This window comes from Tympanuchus pallidicinctus, unplaced genomic scaffold, assembly GCF_026119805.1.
Source record: "Tympanuchus pallidicinctus isolate F22 unplaced genomic scaffold, pur_lepc_1.0 scaffold1, whole genome shotgun sequence".
Classification (NCBI taxonomy): Eukaryota; Metazoa; Chordata; class Aves; order Galliformes; family Phasianidae; genus Tympanuchus; species Tympanuchus pallidicinctus.
Window position 1 is genome coordinate 55,048,846 of NW_026294618.1, and position 24,620 is coordinate 55,073,465.

Genomic DNA, 24,620 nt, shown 5'->3' on the forward strand with positions numbered 1-24,620 from the left:
GCTGAGAAAAAGTAGCGCTGAGTCAGTAGTTTCTACAGCCTGTTTGACAAGTTCATGAACATAGCTTCTGTAATCTGACACTGCTTTTGTAAGGAAATACACATCTGAAAACAATGATCCTTCTTAATCATGCTCTTTACTCTCTTAAGCTGTAATTTGCAGAGGCTTATTTTTACACAGGCAAAAAGTTACCTTTTAAGGTTTGATCTCTGCTGGTTGCTACACAGTACCTTCCACTGCTTCCAAAGACAATACTTACTCCCCACAAAGCCTGGATTTCATTTGGGGAAAAAGAAAAACAAACAAAAAAAACCACCAAAAACCCCACTCTCTGGAGTGGGTAAGTGGTAAGAATCTCTACACAACACAGACTTTTTCTTTCATTGCTATATGTCAACACCACAGATGCCCTCATGCCCTTCTTGAATGATTCCCCATTGGGGCTTTTGTTTTTGTTTTTGTTTGTATGGTGTTTTTTTGTTTTTTGGTTTCTTTTGTTTGTTTTTTGTTTTTTGGTTTTTTTGTTGTTGTTTTTGTTTGTTTGTTTGTTTTTTTGACACTGCATCATAGTGATTTCATATCTTCCCTTATTTTTCATTTTGGGATGAGAACTATGAAAAATCATACTAATTTTTGAAAATATTTATGTTACAACTCTGGTTTGTATTAATAGAACAATTGGCTTAAGGCTATATATAAGAATTTAAACATCTACATATTTCCTCCACTTAAATACAAATGAAAGACTCTGGATTTTTGGAGTAATGAGCTTAAGCTCTCAGAGTCTGAAGCATGAGAATAGAGGAGAATACAATGAGCTGTCACTCAGCCAGCATGGTGTAAAGGGGCTGTTACACACTCATAGAGTGAGCACGTGAGACATGAAAACATGTCTAACAGCTGGAGATGGAAAACAACTCCATTGAGCGTATGAGCGTATAAACTTTGGTCTATCTTTGTAAATCCATGAAGTATTTTTGCATAGGGGTAAAACTAGTTGTTTCATGTTGTCAAAACCCCATGTAATACGTGATAAGCAAAAAGTGGTCCCAGTCCTGAAGTTGTTACTTAACCAGCCCTTTGGCACTATCATTTACAAGAGTTCTACTGTCTAGTATGATGGTAATCACCCGAGTTATCAGATTGCATACAGCCAGAGTAAATGCATTACAATGAACAAGAATTCTGGTTTGCTACAAAAACTGTCTATATAGGATCTTCCTAATTAGTCCTGAAAATACAGTATCAGCAATTTTTTTCCCAGTGAAGTAAAAAATCCAAATTCCTACAGAAGCTAACCAGTAAAAAGATTCTCCGAAATATGGAGGCTACTGAAAATAACTCTTAACTCTGTCATTTGGTGTTAACAATATTCTTACACCATTTTTTTCATCAAGATGCACCAACTTCTCTTCTTCTTAATTGCAAACAAAACAAACAAAAAAACAATGAGAAAGACCTTAGAGGTGCCAAACTGATAGCCCGGGAGTTTACAACATGCTCTACACATAGTGCAAGATTTCTGTAGAGACATAACCTAAAGCTATGTCACAGCCTAAAATTCAGCAAACTAACACGTGCCTCCAAGCTTAATACTGGCTCTGATGCATGCTTCCTTCATCTAACACTGCTTCTGAAAATGATGTCAATAATAGACAGCACTGTCTCCTGATACTTTGCCCGTGTACATAATCATTTGCAGAGAAGACTTCACTCTTACTACAGTCAACATTAATTTGATCTTGCCTGTATCAGACTGCTCTGATTTTCCCTGGAAGTTCAGAGAAAAGGACAAAACATTCTGCAACTGCCTCCATACCTCATGAGAAAACAAGGCATTCTGCAAAAATGAGTGTTTTCCCAAGCAGATTCTTTAGTGCACAATCAGGCTATGGCAACAGATAATATAGTATATACCAGTTAAAATCTAACTAACTATGAAACAAATTGGAGGCAATGGGAGGCTGCAGAGGGAAATGTTAGATATACATTACATACATACAGCTATTCTTGTTCTAACAAGAAATTCAATCAGGTGGTTACAGCATGAGACATTAACTTACATATAACCAGCACACTTACCCCTGCCAGATGCGTTCTTCTACGTCCAACAGCATCAGTAGATGCAAAAAGTTTTGCTCGGTCTGCTGAATTCCTACAGCTCATGGTCTTGTAGGACAGAGGGCTGATGGGGCTGCAAGATGCTGAACGGGGACAAATGGGGATAACTACGGTGTTGGTTGGTTTTTTTTAATTATTCATTATAATTATAGAGCATCATTGGAGAATTGACAGAGGAAAGCCAGCAGGAACAGAAACAACAGAGAAAGACAGAGAAAAGAAAGAAGATATTAATAGAGAGGAATGACTAATTCTCAAATCAGAACCATCATGTGCTACCTCAGCTTGGTTATATGTATAGTAACGATACAATTCTAATACACAGCCATGTACTGATCCACTTGTAAATTTCTTTTAAATAAATTAAAGAGGTGTGGCACATAAGTGGGTAGTAAAAAGAAAAGTTTTTCTTTTCTTATACAACTGATGTTTCTGAAAAAGAAGTGGACAAAACAACTGGTCTGAAGTTGATTAGCTTACTATATGCATTAAAATGAATTTCAACTACATTTGGAACAGGAAACAATCTAAATAAAACCAGACTTTCTATTAATTGGTCTTGGAAGTAGAGAAAAAGGAGATGTCAAACATGCTAACAACAGGAACAGTTCCATCTAGGAAATCAGTGATATTGACTGTTGTCTACAATTTCTATCATGTGATGTGTTATTTCAAATAACTCTAAAAAATATTTGAAATCCACCTATATACAAACTTTCAATATTTCTCAGTCATGCTACAATAAGAGCCAACTTAAACATATTCTCAACAGCAAAATATTTTATACACTTCAAAAAGCAGGCTGATGACAATAAATCAACCTACAAACTAGGATTTGAAAGAGTAACCAGGATGGCAGGATTTTTTTTTTGTTTGTTTGAACAAGGACAAAGACTGTTACCAAAAGATCTCCTGTCAATGGCAGATTATCAGGTTTATGGTGTTCCAAGTACATGGTCAAAGAGAACCATAACACTGCAAAATGCATCATGGGGAACTTTTTGCAGTAAAGTATTCTTAGACTTCCTCCCTGTTTAACTGAAGGACAAGGTTGGGGAAAACTGTTATTACTCTTTAGATTTACTTGTCTGTTTGTCTTTGTCTCTCCTGCTCATTTAATATTGTCACATCATCATTACTATTCAATATATTACTTGAAGGAAAAGAGCAGAGTTTCTATGGGTTAATTTTCTATTGCTTCCCTTCCTCATTTTCCTCAGAAGAAAACATTTCTTGCCTGTAGACCTCTGAGCACACACAGTTCTACACACAGTTAATTCTTGCAGCCTTACGGCAGCGCAACTGCTGTCACAGGAAGAGCTCATAGACTTAACAGTACTTTGAGGACTTAACAGCCCTAACTCTTCAAATTCTCCTGCAATGGGAGATTAACATTATGAATAAAGGAAGTCTCATGCAAATGTTACAGCAAGGGTCCTCATGTCTCCTTATTTATAGACTTTTATGTTTAATGGGGTAATAAAAGGTGACAAACATAAAAACTGGAAAACAAGAAAACAACTTTAAAAAAAAAATCTGTTTTTTTTTTTTGTTTGTTTGTTTTAATCTGATTGAGCATGTCTGAACCTGACAGGAGACAGTGGCCAAAATGTATATTTTAACAGCTTACAGTTTACATATTTTCCACCCTCTGTGAATCAATTCTGCTGCTGCATGCTGATTATCAAACATTACCACAGAGGATGACATCATAAATGCTCAAAGACAAGTAGCTCGTTTCCATTTGCAAGGTTGCCAAACAACGCTGTATGAGGCACTCCCAGTGAATCAGGATGTACCAACAGGATTACAAACACAGAGGAGAGTTATTTAAAATTACATTTTTGTTTTGGAAAGTTACTTATATATATCTATCTGGGTATACCCATGCTGGAGGTCCCCAGTATCTTGCTTAACTTCAGTGTTAAGGACATGGATCCACATTTAATTTGATTTTTTGCATTGCAATTCATCTTTATAGCCAAAAGGCAGGGTAATTTTCTAGGGAATAATGACAGGCTGGGATGAGTGGAGTGCTCAGAGCACAGCTGTGAGCCATTACCACCACCTGATCATTAATCTCCAGGAAGAGTCCTGCATGAAGGGACTGCACTTATTGCTCCTAGAGAATAATACCTGGAAAACAATGAAAAGATGGATTATTCTTCTGGGTGGTACAGTTCCAGTTAGGGCAGACAAAGTATTTCTAGAGAGTTACCTCAAAATGATGACTGATAAATCAGTTGTTCCTGCTATCTGCAATCCTTCTCAATATTCCACTCAGTTTAGAGCTTCAGCATGAAACAACAGCAGTCACAGAATTATCTTCCCACGTGTTGCAGTTAAGTAACCACTTTCAAATTTAAGAAACTGCTTTCTCAGGTATTCCCTAGTTAAGAGCTGCATTTCCATATCCTGCCTGGTGGATGATGTTAAGCTTTCACTTTACAAGCTATTGCTTTAAAAGTCATGAAGAGTGAAAAGGAATTTCTACTTGTTAATTCCACCGTTTGAAGAATATCGGTCACATTTTTGCTCCTATGGTTCTCTCCCTATGGAAATGTACTGCAGCCTAATTAGAGATAAGAGTTCTTAAGTGAAAGCTTCTTTAAAAGTAATCTTAGGAGATCTCTATTCCCTCTTACCTTCTATGTCCTTTAATTAAAATAAAGATCTGCCCATATTAAACAGGAAAGACCTGCCTAGGCTTAAACATTTGACGTGTGCTGAAATGTACTCCTGAAATGGTAAAACCCCTACTGCATGTTCTCAAAACAATCTACGGTAAGAAAAAAAGCAGCTGTCACATGCCTAAAACACAAGATAAACCAGTATGTCCTGGCTGTCACTGAAATGTAGTTTTACTAAGGCTTTAAGTTACTTCCTATCAATATTTACATATTTCTGCACGTCAATCTTCTGCACAGGAGTTCATCAAAGGGATGTTCTGGGGTCATCAGAGAACTTGACAGTTATTGTCACCTTGCTAAGCCTGCACATTTAACTTTACATGCTATTAAATCTACTGCAGCCAGGGCCTATCCCTCTAACGTGTCCAACGTGCTTCATGTGAGAAGTGCTCCAGTGCAGAATGGCACTGTTTGCAGCAAACAGCTCACAGCGTGGGTGTGCTGAATCAGTTCCTTACAGCATAGTGGGCATTTCCTTCAGCAGCCACAAACAGCGTGAAATTGTTGCCCTGCATGTGTTGTATTCCCTTCTTACAATGATGAAGAGGCCAAAGATAGTTAAGAGAGAAGTGAGGAAGAAAGAGGCAGAGCAAATCAAGCATAGCAAAAGCTTTCAAGCTGTCATACAACGTACTCTAGGTTTTCCAAACTCATTCTGGGATGCTACTGTACACGCGTAATTACATCAATAATTTTACAACATCCTGAAGGGAACCTGGAAATATACGTGGTTGAAATATGAAGTCTCTGCTCTTATAGGTTTACCTGCATCTCCAGACAATGCAGCCGTGCTTTTACTTCTGGCCAGGAATGAGTGTGTGGGCGTCAGGAGCCTGCTAACGATGTTGCTCTCCCATGGACTGAGCTGCAGACGGCGAGCTGAACGTGCATCATACAAGCAAGACGTTAGGTCAGACAGCGTGCAAATGACCACATGTAGCAGAAGTGTTAGTACTACAGCCTTAGACTACACACCATGGAAATTCTGAAACTACCTTTTGGAAACCCAAACCATACACCCAGTCATTGCTTAGTTTTTCAGAGTTACTCCATTTTAGGGGAGGAATTCCTGCTGATCACAAAGCCAGTCATCTATATTGTGCTACTGACTGTGGCATTACACTGAATTGTTATCAGGTTAATGTTGATGTTTTGCACAGATCCCATACGACCTACTATTAGGGATGGCAAGATAACTTCTGTACCAAGACAGCAGTTGCCATTCCTTAATATAGACTTAGAGATATTTGTGTCTCAAAATCCTTCTACATACCAGGTACATAAGTATATACAAAAGATCAATTACTAAAACACCATCTGCAGTCTGCTAGCCTAGATAGAAACAAAAAACAAAGAGGGCTGCTTACTACCATACAGATTTTCGTCATAGAATGAGGCTTTGTCAAAGCATCACAAAAGGATACAGTGCTCCTGAGCTGTAGATGCCAGGCTCAGCAGCTACACTTGTCTTTGTTACACATGGTGCCTCAGAATACATAGCGTATTTAATTCTGCCAAAAACCCTCATTAATGATAGTTTTCTATTTACAGCAGTAACAAGATTCAACATTCTACATTGTCAGTATGTTTTGAAAACAGGTTATACATGCTGCTCTGGCTGTACAAGTGTTTCTCTCAGTACTACATAATGCAAATTTAGTTTATCAGTATTTTTGTTCTGCCTCACATCATTTCTTTATTATTTTTAATATAATGATTTTTTTAATCATTATTTAAGTATTGATTATGGCAAAGGAGTATCCAAAGAAGTCCTGTATGTTATTGTACCAGATGGCTCTTTGACAGTATGGTGCAACAAATAGTATTATTCGGAGAACCACAAGTCAAAACACTGGAATAGTTCTCATAGTTCATTACAGTAAACTCAGGCAAAAATCTCAGTGTTGAAAGAGAAATTAGGTTGTTTCATACCCCACCATTCATTGGCCTTAGTTTCTCTATGTTCAGAAAACTGCAACTTGAATGAGGTTTTTTTTTGTTTTTTTTTTTTAAACGAGGCACAGTCCCTAAAACATTCATTGACATGACTGGCTGTGATAAACCACAGACTAATTTGTATTTTTAAAGGCAGAGATCCATTTCTTTTGAAAGCCATAAACCTGGAAGCTCTCTTTAATCTACTCCACAACAAGCCCCATGAAAGGAGAGGCTGTTCTCAATAATCTCATCCTATGAGAATATAATGGCCTAATCTGCTCTCAGTGCTGCTTTTTTTTTTTTTTTCCACTTCTCAAACTGCTCACCTAAATTCTGCTAACTCAATAAGTGTCATTAGTATAGAAATATAGTACTCTAAAACACAGCAGGCCTTCTGGATAAGCGTTCTTACATAATACAATACTGCCAGAGCTCTTTGTGATTAATAGCTCCATTCTGTGTAGCTACAGATTATACAGGGACACAAAATACCCTTTAGAGATCTCCATTACAGCATACAAATTATCATTAAATTTGCAACTTAACAAGGAAGAACAAGTTATAGGACTACCATTAAACTGGATGCAATAGTGATGAAAATCTTTGCATCTTCTCTGGGCACTGCTCAATGTGGTCATATTTTAAGTCTCCCGCTGCAAGGCAGCAAATTCTTTTTTTGTGGTCTCATCCTTTACTAGATGTTGAGTCTGGAGAAACTCTTCTGCCATATTTTAACACAAAGACTATACAACTTATCAGAAGAACACCAGTACTGCATGGAAATTGGCTCCACACCTTAGAAAATGATACCTGAAATTTTAGGCCAACAGCACTACTATGCATACCAAAAGTTTCCTGGAATTCATTTGTATAGCTGCAAAGAACTGGTAAGTAAATGTCACGATGTAATCTGGTGCTGTGGGCCAGCTGTAAACCTCACACAAGTCCCACAGAACAGGCAGTCTGAAGAGGCCAAAGCTAAGAAACTGATGTCTTACAGCACTCAGCTATCCCCCTGTAATTTGCCCTAGGAGATAAGTATGGTTTTATTACCTTTTCTTTTCACTCCTGACACATCTTATCCACATTATTTACTGGAAGCAATTCTGTGCCCCCAGCAACCAATTAACAAGGCTGTGATTGGTAGAGGGCTAGCTGACATGCCCAAATAATGAGCTGAGAGAAGTGTGATAGTGCCAGTACATTTAAGTAGTACTTGAAAGGTGGCACAACAGTCTCAGCCAGGAGCTTGGATCTGAGTCTCCCTATGGCTTTAAAATGGTTTTAGATCACAGTTCATCATAAGCACATCTTGGTTTTGTAGATCAACGTCATCACTTACTCCAAATATACAGCTCAGTGAAAGCACTACATTTGACACTTACAGTACATACCCTACCAGTCACTAGTGTTACCATCAGCACAGAGCAGCCAAATACATTTCGGCTCACTGAGTTTCAAGTACAAGAACATTCACCCTAAATGCTTTCAACAACTGAGCTTCAGAGTCCAGTTCACACGGAAGGAAGAATACAAAACAGAGTTTAATAACAAAACTAGCTTTAAAACAATGAGGTCTGTTTTTTTTGTTCTTTTTTTTTTTTCCTCTTGTTTTCAAAAACGTTGGGGTGATGTTTTAACCCATCAAAACACCCAACAGAGAAGAGGAAACAATTTTGTTGTTGGTCTTATACTGTCTTAGGCTGCTTGCTCGTTGGTCCCTCACTGGAATTGCATTTGTGGTAGGTAGGCATACCGTTATGGTATGGCATGGTATGGTAACCCTAGGCAGGTTAAACAGATTAATTAAGTACAACTGGAAGGAAGAAGAAAAAAAAAAACAACAACCCAAACCCCACAAAGTGCCATAGAGCTGGCAATGGTGAATTGATCACAGTCATCTATATTTACCTTCAGGATATATCAACTGAACACTAGGAAGTTATCATAGTAGCAGCAGAATATATTGCACGTAAGCAAACAACAGCATCTGATTAGTACTAGCAACAGATGGGAGGCAGGGATTTAACAGGTCTCCTGATGAGAAACACAAAGGAAGGACTCTCAGTGATATGTGGTTGTCAGAGTCACAGAAATGCTGTGAAATAGGTGGGAAAAAACTTGTGCATTTAGACTCTCTTTTAACAGGCCTTGAACTTCTTCTAGAAAGCTGGCAGACAAAGTAGATACAGTGATCAATACCATCACCTCCTCTCACTACAGAGAGGAGGAAGAGCATAACTACAGTACAAGTTAGGTTTTTTCAAAACTAAGAAAGCCATACCTTACTTATGGTAGTATCCATTTGCTAGGTACTCCTTAAAGAGCACCATTACCAGAATTTATTGGCCGACAGAAGCTTTCTTCAATTGAATGTATTTGTTCATAATCTGTTACAAAGTTTGAACTACCCAGTACCACTCCTATCAGAGCACAAAGAAAAGCCTGTTCTAGCTGCCGGATTGTAAAATTGTGATAAAGAGCTATGTAGCAGTACTGTAATTCAAAATGAATTAACCAGGCAAACCATTAATGAAATCTTTGGCTGGGCCATAATAAATCTTGTCCTTCAAATGGCAGAAAAGTTAAAAATAAACACTGCTTAACAGTAGACATGTTCTTGATGACAGCTATAAGCCACTTAGGGTAAGCTTATCATCCTCATCTCCAGCTTTCTTGTTTTGTAGGTAGGAGTATCTGTTACAGGCAAAACACAACTGGTGGTCCCTGGAAGGCAAAAAAGGAGCAGAGAGGCAGATGATTTCTTTAAATGCTTGCCTGAAGATGCTGAGGTCACCGGAGAGGTGTGCAGCACTTCTCCAGTTATGTGCTCAACCAGATTTGGCTATGTGACTGCACAAGAAAAAGGACATTTACACCACTTCAATTTGCTTTATGTCTCCTGCAGACTCCATAATATAAGAGACTTCTGAGGACTTCTGTACCGTTTTTAATTAATATGCCAAGAAAGGAATGCCTTGACATTTAAAGTATATGACATACAGCCCCCACTTCCTTACTCCTTCCCTTCACCTGCCATTATACCACCTAGTTCTCAGTCCAACTTGTACAGTAATTGTACAGTAAAAAACATTTACACCTTGAGCTACACTCTACAAGAGACTATCCTAATATTTAATGCCTTTCTTCCACAAAGAATCATCCCTGGCAAGGAATAGTCATCAATCGGAAAAAATACACATACATACACACCTAAGGGGAACAAAATACAACTGTTGGGGCTTCAACTTTTAGAGCAAAAAATTACTGGAGTTCTAGAATAAATTGTGCTGTAAGATAACACTATGTTTCACAAGTTACCAGACTTCAGAACTGTGTTAACCTATAAGCATTAATATGGTCAGAGCAACCAGAAACAGGCATCCAAAAGCATGCACGTAAAACATGGCACTTAAAACACACAAATAATGACGTCTACCCAACCATTTTTGTAATACAACTAAAGCTCCACTCTAAAAATTATTTTTGAAAATATGCACTTCTCTGGGTTGAAACGGGCCACAGCTTCTCAGTAGAACAAAAAGTCCTTCACAAGCATTTTTCTGTAAAGCTCTTTGCACAGGTTATACAGGAGACATTCTTATAACATTCCCTTCGGCTCAGTGCTTCTACCCCATGAATCCTCAAAACAGAAGCAGCAATACAGCTACATTAACTCACAGAACCCTGATTGTTTATCAGTTGTGCAGAGTTGTAAACACTGAAAACATACATTGAAATAAAGCAATCTTTGAAAAGTAACTGGACTCAAAAAGTCAATAAACAGACACCATATGAAAAATACCCATACACCATCATTAAAAATAATCAGAAATGGTAACAAAATAACTGCTCAAAAGCTTCATGCAACATGTCTTCAGATATTCAAGAACGACTACCAAAATAAAACAAAAGCAAATAATGACAAAATGGCATAACAGAAATAAAAGGTCACAGAAAATTGCATGCAGTATGGAGAGATGTATTCTTTCAATTGTTGTACCTCATTTACTAAAAACCTGACAGAAGCACCACTTTTATCATTTGCTGAAGTGAGATCATTTAGGTAAGCTCTCTTGTTTTAAAAACAAGAAATACATATTTCTTCTCACAGGAAAAAGAAATGTTCAACCATTTACTTTTCACATTCGGAGTCTTTTCACTCCATTTACATAAAGCACAGCAAACGACTTCAGACTTGTTTTACGTGCAAAGCCATACATTAGTATTGAACATTTTCTTTCTTGCTCTTTTTTTTTTTTTTTTTTTTTTCCTCTTTGGAACTGTACCTCTGTCTGAAGAATTTAGTAATGTTGCAGATGAGGAGGAGAGCCGCTTGTTAATGACTGGATCAACATGTTTCGAAAGGTTCATTGTTGAAACAGATCGCCTGTCTGGATCTAAAACAAATGGAGATAATGCTAATTGACAGCCCACATGCAGTAATGCCAGTTTCTAGCTCACTAGTGAACTAGGAGGAAAACATGACTAGATCATTCCTGCTCTACCACAAGAACTTTCAAAATAGAACGGATTTCTCAGCAGACGTTGTACAGATGACTCAAAGACTGGGCACAAAACTGTTCAATTTAAATTCCAAATATTCTGTTCACTGATTATCATTCAATCAGGTTGCAATCCGAGGACTTCAATGGAAAATTTGAAGCAGACATTAGTAGCCAGGATGGTATTTCCACGTTTCTTTCAACACTCTCTGAAAAAATCTGACACCTGACTCACAATAGAAGCTTCAGGGAAAGGCCAGCATGCTTGGAAATGTTAAAACATTCAAGTAAAAACCCTCAAAACCTGAATCAAAGGTGATATTTGACAGGGTATTCAGCAGAAGGTCAGCACCGTGTTAACAAAATTCCAACAGATTAAGGGAGGGCTGGTACAAATGAAGAGCAGGAGTAAGCACAAAAGGTATAATTATGTCTTCGTCACTGTGAAAGTGCTAAATTTCCCACCAGAGTTAACTTCTACCTTCTGTGAATGAAGTTGCAGTTAGTCAATCCAAACTGCACACAGCTTAACAGATAAAGAAAATGAGTCTTTGTGGAAGGCTGCAGACTACTTGTCACACACATGCTTGCTGTATAGATATATATATACACAAATATATATAATACCAAAGGGATGTATTTTGCTTCTAGGCTGCGTGGATTTGAGAACAGCATTACAGCTTTTGCCTGTGCAATTGGCACCCTACTGAGAGGTGATGATATGATACAGATCATATACATTTTGTGCACATGTGTATGCCATGGGAGAGTTGCTAGCAATAGCTGAAGAGGAAGAGCAAGCAGGACAGCCAGCTTTATGATTTGTCTTCTCTCTCAAAAATCAAAGAAAAGAAAAAAGCTAAGTGTATCAACTAACTATTCTTTAGTGCAAATTCTATTTGGAAATCTGAGAATCAGAAGATAGTGGGAGAGTTGATTCTGCTTTTGCTTACACATTGAGCACGTATTGCAAATTCAGTGCTAGTCAGCAGAGAATTTAACCATGCTTTAGCAGATGCCTAATGCTCTGCTGATTCATATTCTCCATGTCTACAGGTAAGTCCACAAACTGTTTTGGAAACAGATATAAAGACCAGGACACTGATAACATTAAGGATGATGCTGTTCAGTACTGGAGACAGGATACTCGGGCTTCCTATGTCATAGATCTCAGTAAGAACAGTATTTACGTTTAGGATTTTGATCCCTGATATCTTATCTATACTTGAGAGGATACAAAGTGTATCACTACAGCAAAACAGAAATTCTGCGTTTGGCTAAAAGAACATACTGCATAAAACAACTTTTTGAAGATGACAAATGAGAACATGAAAATTGCCTCTTGCGTATGGCATGGCATGCCAGTACTTCTCTTAATTCTATGAATATTATTCAAATGAATGAAACTCAGCATGAAGATTTGTGTGCAAGTGCTGTGCAAGTGCTGGCAAACCTACAAACATAGAATAGGCCAAATGAGATCTATGACCTGGAAGACTGTTGGTTTTTTTGTTATTAGAATCTGAGCAACACATTCATCACGTATTTGCCTTCATGTGAAAATGTGAGTGATGTGCATGTGCAGTATGGCAAAAGCATTTTAGAAAAAGATCAAAGGATTCAAGTGACATCTCCTTGAATTCCAGTAGACAGAATATTGCGTTTCATTTTAGTGAATTGTGCCAGATCTTTGGAGTCAGCTAGTAATAACTCTCCATATTAAAAATAAATAACAACAACAAAATCTGGGACTAACGAGTTCTAACTACGAGCATGATGTTAAGCATGCACTGCAGCTACATGAGGGTGGTTTAGTTACTGACGATTTCATCTCCTGAGAACTAGCTATGGGTAAAGGAATCAACAAACGAGAGTGACTATGTACCAGGTTTTCTAGCACCACTCAGAGATCTGAAGTGGTGCTCCAGGCCTGCTAAATCGAGAAAGGTGAATGATGATTCAAAAAAATAACCTAGGGACAGAATGCAAGACAATGACTTTTAACAGTAAAGAAAATAAAAATCAAGTTATACAGAGCTAATTAAAAAAAAAAAAAAACAAAAAACTTTTATGATTTTATGAAAGATAACTGTTCATTGAACTTATGTGTGATGAAGTACATTTCAGATCATTCTTAATGTTTTTCCCCCTTCTTGATAAAGGCTGTATGCAATTAAAAGTATTATGTTAGAGTAGGAAGAGAAGCATTCTTTGTAAGTACCAATTTCTGGTGAAAGAAATACAGAACAAGTTCTCTTTTTTGAACGCCAGTCACATTTAACAGGGCACATACTTAATAGTAACTGTCAGATTCAGTTAGGGAAGACAATTTAGGAAAAAATGATACAGAAAAAATTAAATTAATTTGCCCATCTAAGCTTTTTCAAGGGAACAAAAAAGGCTTTTTTCCAGTCTCCCTGATTATCTGTACAAGATACAAATAATCACAAATAATCAATTTGCTTCTTTCTGTTTTAATCTTGGTATTTGGTCACTTCCACCAGAACTATTTTTTGAGCCACAATATTTAAATTTAACACTTGCACACAGTAGCTCACATCACAAAACTGACACATGACGAGCACACCAGCACATACACACATGAACAATAGCAAAGCAGCAGAAGCGAGAAGCTGTAGCAAAATAGAAGAGCAGAATTAGTCAAAATCCCGAAACAAGTTCTCACTTTTGTTCAGATTTCCCCTTGTTATGTTTTTGCTACACAAGAAGGTCAGAAACATGCTGTTGCTAGCAATAATAAGATAAAGAGCAGAGAATTTAAAACAGCATATACTGAATCATTTTTCTTCGTAACAGAAGGAAAGTAAATTCCAGTTAACTGACAGGGCAGGGACACTGGCTAGAAAGCCAGGCCTCCCTCTTTACCTGTGTTATTAATGCGGCTATGTAGCGCTCCTCCCCAGGACCACCTGTTTTGCTTTTGTTTTGGCTTCTGGCTTCTTTCAATTGTGCGACGTACAACAGCTTCATGTCGTTCCTTAAGTACAACAGGATAATACATTTGGATACTACCAGGTTTTTAACATTAATCCTCTCCAGCACTGCTACCCTCCCCATGGACAACACCTAGCAGGTTTCTTGGAGTTGCACCCAAGCTTAAACGCTGCCTAATAAAGATACACACTCAGACGAACCATTCTAACTCTACAATTGGATTAAGCAATAACTAAGCCACAAATAAATTGAACTATTTTTGAAAACTAATTTTGAGAAAGTAAGGTGTATTGCAGACTTATGCAGTACTGTGGAAGAAAAAAACAGTTGTCCCATTATGACAACCACTGAAAAACACACACCAGGGCTACTTCCCACTCTGAATCTCCTACATATTCTCTCACTAGGATAGTGAGAGAGAATTGACAAAAAAAAAGCAACGATGTGCTGACTTACCTAAGACGAAGGGGAGTTCTCAGCTCAACTGAGACAAATCAGCCAGTAGCATCTGTCCTGTACACACTGTCTTGAAGGTTTTGTTAGAAAGCAACTAATACTTACTGCCTTAAAATGAACAGCTAAAAATTAACCCACAGACATACAGAAGCCGTACAATTTCTATTTTTCTGTTCGAGGTTGAGTAGTGTCACATAATGCATCGTAGATATGCTCAACCTAACTGCAACAGACTCTCACAGGGCACTTCAAAAAAATGTGACTAAGATACGTACCCTCTTCTGTATACTCTCATACTGATCAAGGCTCACATTACATCTCCGCTGACAAGTTTAAAAGAAGAGGTTTGGCAGCACCATATCTTACAGAAAAAACAAGCTGCGAAGCGTTTTCATGACATTTCATTTTACCTTATCTTCTTCTATTCTTTGCCTTCGCTTTTCTTCTACAGCAGCTCGTCTTCTCTCTTCCTTTAATCGCTGTTCTTCTAGCTTCTTTTTGCGCTCCTCTAGGTGTTTTTCATAATGCTGCCGTGCTCTCTCTTCTCTTTCTAACCAGACGGTTTCTCTTGCAGCTATGAAAAAAAAAATCAGAAATAAAAGCATTAACATGCTGTTATGTGATAAAAACTTTAACACAATTTGGATAATCAAACTAAATAGAAAAGAATTCAACTCATTTTCATAAGACATACATAATTTCCTAGTCTCTCTCCATGTGTTAAAACTTCACAGATCCTGGTCACACACTCACGTCATTCAGTCTCAGTATAATTACTGTGAACTGCCACCAGTAATGGTTACATTCTTTGACTATATAGTTTTTGTGTGAAAGAAACTATTTTGCATTAGTTTAAAATACGAAAACATTTAAGTCAGATATATGTGTACAAACCATGCTAATTCTCTGTATTCTTTCACAGTAAAAAGAAACATAAAAAACTATTACTACTATATAACTTTAATGATCAAAGCAGATCTCATTAGGCTGGATTGACAGTTGTAGTGTTTGGACTGTTAGCTGTACCAGCAGCTCACCAGAAGAAAATATTATCAACCAAAGAAGTCAAACTAAAGATGAGATTTAATAAGTTTAATGTGCTCTGAACAATATTTCAGAAGTTCTCATCAAGACAAATCAAGAAGCACTATGAAAGACAAATTCTGCTCCCCATCAAGGTCTGAATCTTCATGAAGGTATTCCATCTGGAATACATGCTCAAAATTAGCCCACATTAAAGCCATTACCTCTGACACACTGGAACTCTCCTCATTAGTGCATTGAAAGCTTCGAAACACAGAAATTTTTTATTCTAAACCCCTTTTTAAAAACCCAGGATACATCCTGATCTTCACGAATTGACAGATAGGACTGCAGGAAGAAATGCACGTGAATGTCACCAGACAAAAATCAAGAAGAACCACAAGAGAAAACCAGACGAAGGAGTTCACTGATAATGCAACAGAAGCAGAGAATCAGATTAGCAAAATATCAAAAAAAAGAAAAAAGAAAAAAAAGACACTTTTAATGTCCAAGGTAATGATTTTTTTCCTTAGTCTGAAACACTATTTGTTAACTATAAAAAATTTATGCTTGAAAACACTTGAAAAAGGAGCCAATCATTATAACCTTGTACCTTAAAGACAGCAACTCAAGCCTTCAGTGAGCAGAGAGATTTGTGTTGTTTGACAACTCACACCAAAAATAAACAAAATGATTCTAGATGTTCAGAACAGACACTGCAATCACTTCTCACAAGGTCATCTTCACCTAATTCCTCTTCTGCATTTTTCTGCCTACTCAAACAAATCTCACCTGATAAACAACTTACATTGCACTCTAATTATTAAATATTTGCATACGCAGACTCTTGAAATCTACTCTGGATAGACAAGCTCACGTTAAGATTATGTCCCTTAAGAAAACATTTTTTTTCAGATCATTTCAGATTTCAAATGCTTTCCCCTAAGAAAAGCACATTTAGCCATGCTGTGGGACACAGACCAGCAAAGAGATGCTTGTGCAACAGCCATAAGCAACCAGAAGACATCATCCTCTTGGCAAAATGTGGGACAGTTCAGCAAGACGTCTGCAGGAAATTCAATAATCTAACATAGCCAGAATAATTATAGCTGCAAGGCGCAGTACAGTTGCTTAATTACTAAGCATAGTTGTGAGAAAAAATGACACCTACAAACACCTGGGCTACTTGAGATCTCTCTACTCAATGTACCAATGCCTTAAAAATGTATTTAATTTTAAGTACTCTGATAAGGTTTCATGACCATTTTAACTAAAGTGATAGCTGCCACCAAAATGAGCAGCTTTCACCTCTGCTACCCTGATGATGTTGCTCATGATATGTTGCTCACAGGACTGAGGATTGGGTGGATCAAGGACCAATTTGATTAAAGCCACATTTCTTCCATGCCTTTTTCCTTCCAATACTTTTAACTGTGGCTGGGGCAGATGGAAAGGCAGATATGCTGCTGATGGGGGAAATTGGCCGCCATCACAGGAGGCCTCAGGTGAGCAGAAGGGCTGCTGGGCAGGAAAGAGGAACACACACGAAGTGGCAAAGCCTCCCTTTTCCCTTTGCTGTTTATCCACATGTAGCAAGAAAAAGTTCTCTCTGGTCACTCTCCTTTTGTGTCCCTTTCTGTTGCCTCTCATCATAGCTCTTTTTCTTGTGGTTATAGCCTTTATTAAGGGTTCTCAGTCTCTTTTCTCAGTCTACACTTTGCGATCACCTTGGGCAGATGGTTTACCTGAATTGAGACTCAATCTTTCTCAGTCTTTCCAGCCTCTATCTTCTCTGACTTTACAACACTGACCTCAGCAATAGCTTTCTCCTTTGACCACTGTTTCACCTCTCCTCACTGCCAGCTCCGCACTAAGACTGATCTCCTCCTTGCTGCATTAGCAGAAAAATGGATCAGTGTTGCTTTAACCCTGCCCAAAACCAGGAATGTTCCAGCACTCCACAAGAATGGCTGACTGAATGAATTAAAAGGTGAACTTCAGAACTGTAATTACAGCTGAAGTTAATGTCAGATTCTCCCAGCTGATGTTTCCCCATTAGCAATGCTCTGAGGGACATACATACAGCAATTTTAAAACTAATCTTCCTTAAAGACTTTTTTTTTTCTTTTTTTTTTCTGTCTTATAAACCCTTCTGGCGCTATCAAGTCCTCTGCAGACATCCCAAAATGACTCAGATACTGATGTCACTGATTCTTAGTTTTTGTGGGGCTTCTGATCATGGAAATACTGGATAAAGTTCTGTCCTAATCTTTCAAAGAACAGAATAAACCAGAAGGAATTCACCAACAGAATAAATGCATAATTTTTACTGATATGACATTGTATCAATGATCATTTTCAAATGGAAGAACACAGATCATGATGCGATTTTTAAAATACTGTTTTAAAGCTTACACATTGTTAGCATTAAAAATTCAACAGACCTAGCCAAAAATGAAACTCAGGCATATTCTAAAACCTAAGATTAATACCACATGTCCTTAAGTGAGAAGTTAACTGGGATGGCATGTTTACCACCTTTTGTTCTCCATGCCAGAAAGTACACCAGCCACTTGTCTTTGTTGGGACTGTAATTGCAGAAGAAAAGGCCAGCAACTATGCAGGATTAGTGTAGATAAAATACACAGATGTAAGTCTTTAAATAAGTTTGCTTGTGGCTCAGGGACTCAGATACTGGTAAGTAAAAAATTCCTTTGCTAGACCACTATTCAAAGCTATCAGAATTAAAACAAATCTAAAATCCCAGTTACTTTCCTTGTATAAAAAGCATCTTTATTTATTTTCTTTTCAGTTTTTGAGGATGAGGTCTAGTTTAAGAAATGTGCCCAGAGACCAACTAGCATCAACTAAGTTTCATCTACACTATAAAATGTTCACTTTCCAAAAACAGTGACAAACTCAATTCAAACACATTAAGAAAAGTTTAGGGGCTTTCCCTGCCAATTCTTAAAGCTTGCCTGGAAATCAGTTAGAAAAAAGTTGTCTGGATCCAAAAGCTTGCCAGGAACCATTGGAAGAGTTTAATGTCAAGAACAACTAAGTTTTAGTGGTGGGGAACGTTCCTCAACACTGTCTAGTTTGCCAGTGCAGATGTAGTCAATGTGGCCATGTTGGGGGTGAAGGCCCTCTGTAGAAAAAGCATTAACTTGTATTAAGCTTTTCTATTTTGTCCAGGACCTCTACTATGATTTTCATCACAAACAGCACAGACAAGCTGCATACACAGCCAAGAGTGCCAAGCACAGCCAGTCAGCCTGACACATGGATTCAAAGAAAAGAGGGTATTGTGTCAAGCTGGAGCCAAGACAAGCATGACAGCTCCCCTCACTCTGCTTCAAGAACCCCATCTGACAGCTAACACCCTTACCTACCACTGCCCCTCTGCCACTCCCAACTCTCATGGCCCAAGAGCATCACACAGAGATGCAATATTTGCACTTTAAAGGATGTTTAAATGTTTAATGCACAGACAGAGTGCAAGCAGACTATGGGACAGAGTGCAAGCAAAAAATAGAGCAGAATGAAAACACAGGTACTGGAAGAACTTTTATAGAATCAAGTAAAGATTATCTTAACAATCTTTTAAAGATATGTGCATATCAACAAATAATAGATTACCACATGGTCAGGAGAATAAAATAACTGAAGTAATTGCTTTGCAGCCATATTTCTTTTCTGCCCACGTAAGAAAACAAGTCTAGGGGAAAATAAAGCTGAAAGAAAATCTAAAAATCAATGCAGCTTGTTAGTCATAGAAAATATGAGTCACATATAGAAAAAGCAAAAGCATTAAACTTTTGGAAGTTTAAGGTTGACATCTGAAGACAAACGCATACTCTATAGTAAAGAAATGAAAAAAAAAATTAAAAAAACCTCTTTATATTCTGAATGGATGCTATTTCAGTCGATTTTTCTATCTCTTCTGTGTGTTTTCCACACTTTCTAATAAAAGTTCCAGAACTGAACAAGAATATACTAAGGTGAATGGAGCATTTATTTAGTAGCCTGTTTATTTTTATTGATTAGGTAGCACAACATGATCTTCAGATAATGCTAGTGCCACTGTACATTTGTGGACAACAAAAACAACATCAATCTTCTTCTCTATTTTCTTACCTCTCAGTAAAAAGAAAAGAGGTACTCACACACCCTAGTGCAGTAAGTAAAATAACAGTGCTAAAATACCACTGCCAAACACAAGAAAATTCTCACAGGTGTGGAGCACATTGACCCATTACACAACAGTGAAAGCCACATATGCAGTACAGCAAAACTAGAAAACAATAATCGAGGTAGAGAGAAAGCAGAAACAGGAAAAGTTAAGTCTTAATAAAGAAACAGTAGCTATTAAACTGGTACTCTGTTTGTTACAAACAGAAGGGTGTGAACAAGTTAATTTTCTTGAGAAGACAAATAATGCAACTTCCTTCTGCTCAAGGTACTCATAGTACAAAACAAACTTCCGCAGATCTCTACCATCGCTTTACAGAAGCCAATATTCTGTTTTGGGAAATAATTTCTCTTGATGCACAACAGAGTCTCAACTTCTGCTTACTAGGGTGGCTTTGCTAAACTTGGTAGATCCCCTGAATAAAAAAAGATGTATTAAGTTTAAATCCCACTTCTAATTCTACAGAAATAAAACACCCTGCCTTCATTTGATTTACTGTTGCATGGCAAATGTCCCAGAATTAACAAAATCCAACTCTACTAATTTCAACAAGACCCACACTTATATAACGATATTATGCAACTTGATATTTATTTAACATGGATAGCGTTGATGTTTCTTTGCTTTGGTTCACATGACATGACTGACTGATTATCTAGATTCTGCACTGAATAAAAATGAAACTTGCACTCTATTGTAAAAATCACTACTTTACCGTACTAGGACACAAATCTCAAGAGACAGTTCCTAAATCACATTAGCAGACAAATACACAGATGAAAGCACAACACAACTTTCAATTTTCTTGTTAGTTTTAGCTAATTCTTCATGCAAGGACACACAAAGACACACATCACAGGGACATGCAGAACTCTCCCTTTTAGAAATGAAAGTTTCCACATCGATTTATTTTTAAAAACCCTACTGTTTTCTCATAGCTGTAATGTCACACAAAATGAAGTGTTTCTCGACAGAAGTAACATCATTCCAGCAACAGATTTGTCAATACCTAGGAAATCAGGGTTCAGAAAAGCCAAAGGAAAGTATATCTCTGCACTGCAGCAGAGCTGTTGTTACAATACTACAAACAAACTTAAGAGAAAAAAAAAAGAAATAATAATAATAATTCAAGATACGGAAGCATCATCTATGACAAATTCATTAAAATGAACAGGTAACCTCCATTTGAGAGTCTAAGCCTATGAATCCCACCCATCTCAAACCCAGAAGCAGGTTTTTAGGAATAAGCAAACATTATGTCATGCTACCTCCTTAACAAAGCCAGAACCAAAGATTTACTCTTCTCCAAAGAAAAATAAACAAGCAAACAAAACAAAACAACTCTAGTAATTCATGCATGGCTAGCACAAAGTTAGAACACATTGCTGATGAAGGATGTTAATATTAGTAAAACCTAGATGGCAATAAACCAGAGCTCTCCAGATTAGAAAAAGTATAATTCTAGCTGGAGTTACAATGCAGTTTTATGAAATTAAAAAATATAGAAAACAGGAATAAAAACTTTGTTTTCTCAAAATACCACTTAAAATAGTACTGTTAAAATTTCTATTTTATCCCAGGCAATGTGACTGGTGGCAGTTGCATTTAAGACTTTGGCAGTAAGGGATTAGAAAGGTTCTAAACAGTGTTTGTGTAATGTGTCCCATTGTGAAATGATGTTTTGCATGTCTAACTACACAGTACTTTTTGCAATCTTTTAAAGATCACTATGAACTGAGAAAAGAGAGTCACACTGACACAAGAATGAAAAAGAATGACATCTGAAGAGTGCTGTACTGCAGAGTTAAGAGATTTCTTCTTTCTATGAATGCATTTTAGGACACACACACAAAAAAACACCAAATAACCCACCTATTTCCAGGTTGTTGCATATGCCTTCAAAAAGGTTTCAAGCCACAGTCCATTAAATTTTGACTGGACATAAGGATAAAAATTTTTACAGTAAGAGTGGTGAGGGACAAGTTGCTCAGCAAGATGGTGGATACTGTGTCCCTGGAGACATTCAAGGTCAGGCTGGACAAGGCTCTGAGCAACCTGATCTATCTGTAGGTGTCCCTGTTCATTGCACGGGAGTTGGATCAGACAGTCTTTTAAGATCCATTCAAACTCAAATGATTCTATGAAATAGAGGAAGGTGAGTTTCTAAAGGCCATTCTCATATTGACAAGCCTAGCATTAAAAAAAACCACCATCAAATCAAAACAGCAACACACAAGTCCCTGACAGGGAATCATCATTACCTACATCATGTGGGTTGATTCTGTGTGGTTATGCATGTATATCCTATATGAGATCAGCTTTCCTCCCCCTATGGTGCTGATCAGTTTGAAGAGACTGAATAAAACACATTTTACTTGAATTTCCCACTGACTGCAACATCAAATATTTGATTTGTAACATGATAATATTCCCCCAGTCACATAGCTACTGCTTTGCAACTCAAGGGCAGCAGTCCCTTTTCCTTTTATCAGTTTATATGACTTAAATTTTCAGTGCACCAGAGAGTGGGAGTGGGCATACTTAATTCTACCAAGTAATGGCTTGCTTAAACTTCAATTATGCTGCTGACAAGCAGTCTAGTCCCAATACCTGAAGTTCCAAGTAAGCTTTCTCTAGTTGTACTAATCAACCATAATGAGGGGTCTGAGTGTGCCCTCAGTAAGTGTGCAGATGACACAAGTTGGGAGGAAATGTTGATCTGCTTGGGGGTAGGATGGCCCTACAGAGAGATCAGGACAGGCTGGACAGCTGGGCTGAGGCCAACAGGATGAAGTTCAATAAGACTAAGTGTTGGGTCCTGCATTTTGGCCACAACAACCCCTGGCAACACTACAGGCTTGGCTCATAGCACCTGGAAAACTGCAGAAGAAGCAGATGCGAGGGTATTGGTCAACACTTGGCTGAACATGAGCCAGCAATGTGCCCGAATGGCCAAGAAGGCCAATGGCATCCTGGCTTCAGTGCTGCCAGAAGGAGTAGGGAGGAGTAGGGAGGCTCTGTACTCAGCCCTGATGAGACTGCTCCTCAAGTACTGTGTTCAGTTTTGGGAACTCACTACCAGAAAGACATTGAGGCCCTGGAGCATGTCCAGAGAAAGGCAACACAGCTGGTGAGGGGTCTGGAGCAGAAGTCTTATGAAGGAGCAGCTGAGGGAACTGAGATTGTTTATTCTGGAGAAGAGAAGACTCAGGGGAAACCTAATCATTTTCTGTAACTACCTGAAGGGAAGGTGTGGTGAGGTGGGGTTGGATCTAACACATACTCAACACCAACTAAGCTTAAGGTAACAGGTCTGGGGAAAGGTCTCGGCACCTAGTTATTTCTGAGACCACTGCCAGAAAGAAAAATCCAATAGCAGTTCTTCTGAGAGCCTGGTCCTGCACACACTAGTCTACATTAACAGAGAAAGTAGATGTTTTAAAGTATAGCCAGAGTTTCACTGGAGCATTAAATAACTCTTCATCTTCTTTTTTTACTGTGTGGCTTTCCTAGAGTTGCTTCTAGCTCACATCAGATGCACTGCTAAGGAAAGAATGCAAGGAGCAGTCAAGAGCCAAGTTGCCATGTGAACTCATGAGTGTTATTACTTGAAAGTCTGACTAAGAACATAATATCTTGACAAGTAACTGTTCAATATATATTTGCCTGCAACACCATTAAGTCAGTGCACTAAGTGGTGTGACTAATTTATGTCCCTGTTTATTTTTCTTATACGGCATAGGAAATTATGTGGCAAAATAGTCTGAGTTGGTTAATACTGCACGATAGGCAGGTAATAATAATGAAAAGCAATTTGTACCTTGAACAAGCTTTGAGATAATGGAGCCCATTCCCCAGGACCCAAAAACCTCTCTGACCCAGAGAAAGCTGACTTCAGAACTATGAGAATTTTGCTCTCACTAAGGAAGTACAGATGCAGGTTGGGTGGAGAAGGGCTTGAGCGCAGCCCTGAGGAGAAGGATTTGGGTGTGTTGGTTGATGAAAGACTCTATGTGCCAGCAGTGTGCACTTGCAGCCTAGAAGGCCAACTGCATCCTGAGTTGCATCAAGAGACACATGACCAGTAGATCAAGGGAGGTGATTCTGCCCCTCTACTCTGCTCTCATGAGTCCCCACCTGGAGTATTATGTATAGTTCTGGAGACCTCAACACAAGGGCACTGAGCTGTTGGAGGGAGTACAGAAGAGGGCCACAAAGATGATCAGGGGGCTGGAGCACCTCCCCTATGCAGAGGTTGAGAGATCTGGGGCTTTTCAGCCTGCAGAAGGGAAGGCTCTGAAGAGATATTATAGCAGCCTTCCAGTACCAGAAGGGAGCCTACAGGAAAGCTGGGGAGGGACTTTTTTTAAGGGCAATTAGCGACAGGACAATGGGAAATCATTTTAAACTGGAAGAGAGCAGATTTAGCCTAGATACTAGGAATAAATTCTTTACTGTGAGGGTAGTGAGACACTGGAAAAGGTTACCCTGTGAGATTGTTGATGTCCCCTCCCTGGAAGCATTCGAGGCCAGGCTAGATGGTTTAAAGGGAGGTATCCCAGCCTGTAGTAGGGGGTTGGAACTAGATAATCTCAAAGGGCCCTTTCAACCCAAACCATTCAATGGTTCTATGAGTATCTCACAGTATCTCACTGTGTTAAAGGAGCACTGAAGTTGACAACAATACTCATCTGAAACAGCAGCCAGGCCTTCCAATTTCTGATGCTCAGGTTCTTTCCG

General features: G+C 38.3%; 1 protein-coding gene across 12 annotated transcripts in view; it reads right to left on the reverse strand.

Annotated features, from left to right (window-relative positions):
* Positions 1-24,620, reverse strand: part of MAP7 (microtubule associated protein 7) — a 103,655-nt gene that overhangs the window by 17,698 nt on the left and 61,337 nt on the right. For 11 of the 12 annotated variants that reach the window (XM_052674707.1, XM_052674718.1, XM_052674656.1 and 8 more), the window contains exons 4-8: positions 15,076-15,239; positions 14,141-14,252; positions 11,039-11,149; positions 5,577-5,690; positions 2,083-2,228 (exon numbers count right to left, since the gene is read on the reverse strand). In XM_052674707.1, coding sequence (XP_052530667.1) covers positions 2,083-2,228; positions 5,577-5,690; positions 11,039-11,149; positions 14,141-14,252; positions 15,076-15,239 — 647 coding nt within the window. The remainder of the gene's footprint in view (positions 1-2,082; positions 2,229-5,576; positions 5,691-11,038; positions 11,150-14,140; positions 14,253-15,075; positions 15,240-24,620) is intronic. The other variant, XM_052674675.1, reaches the window with a different exon arrangement.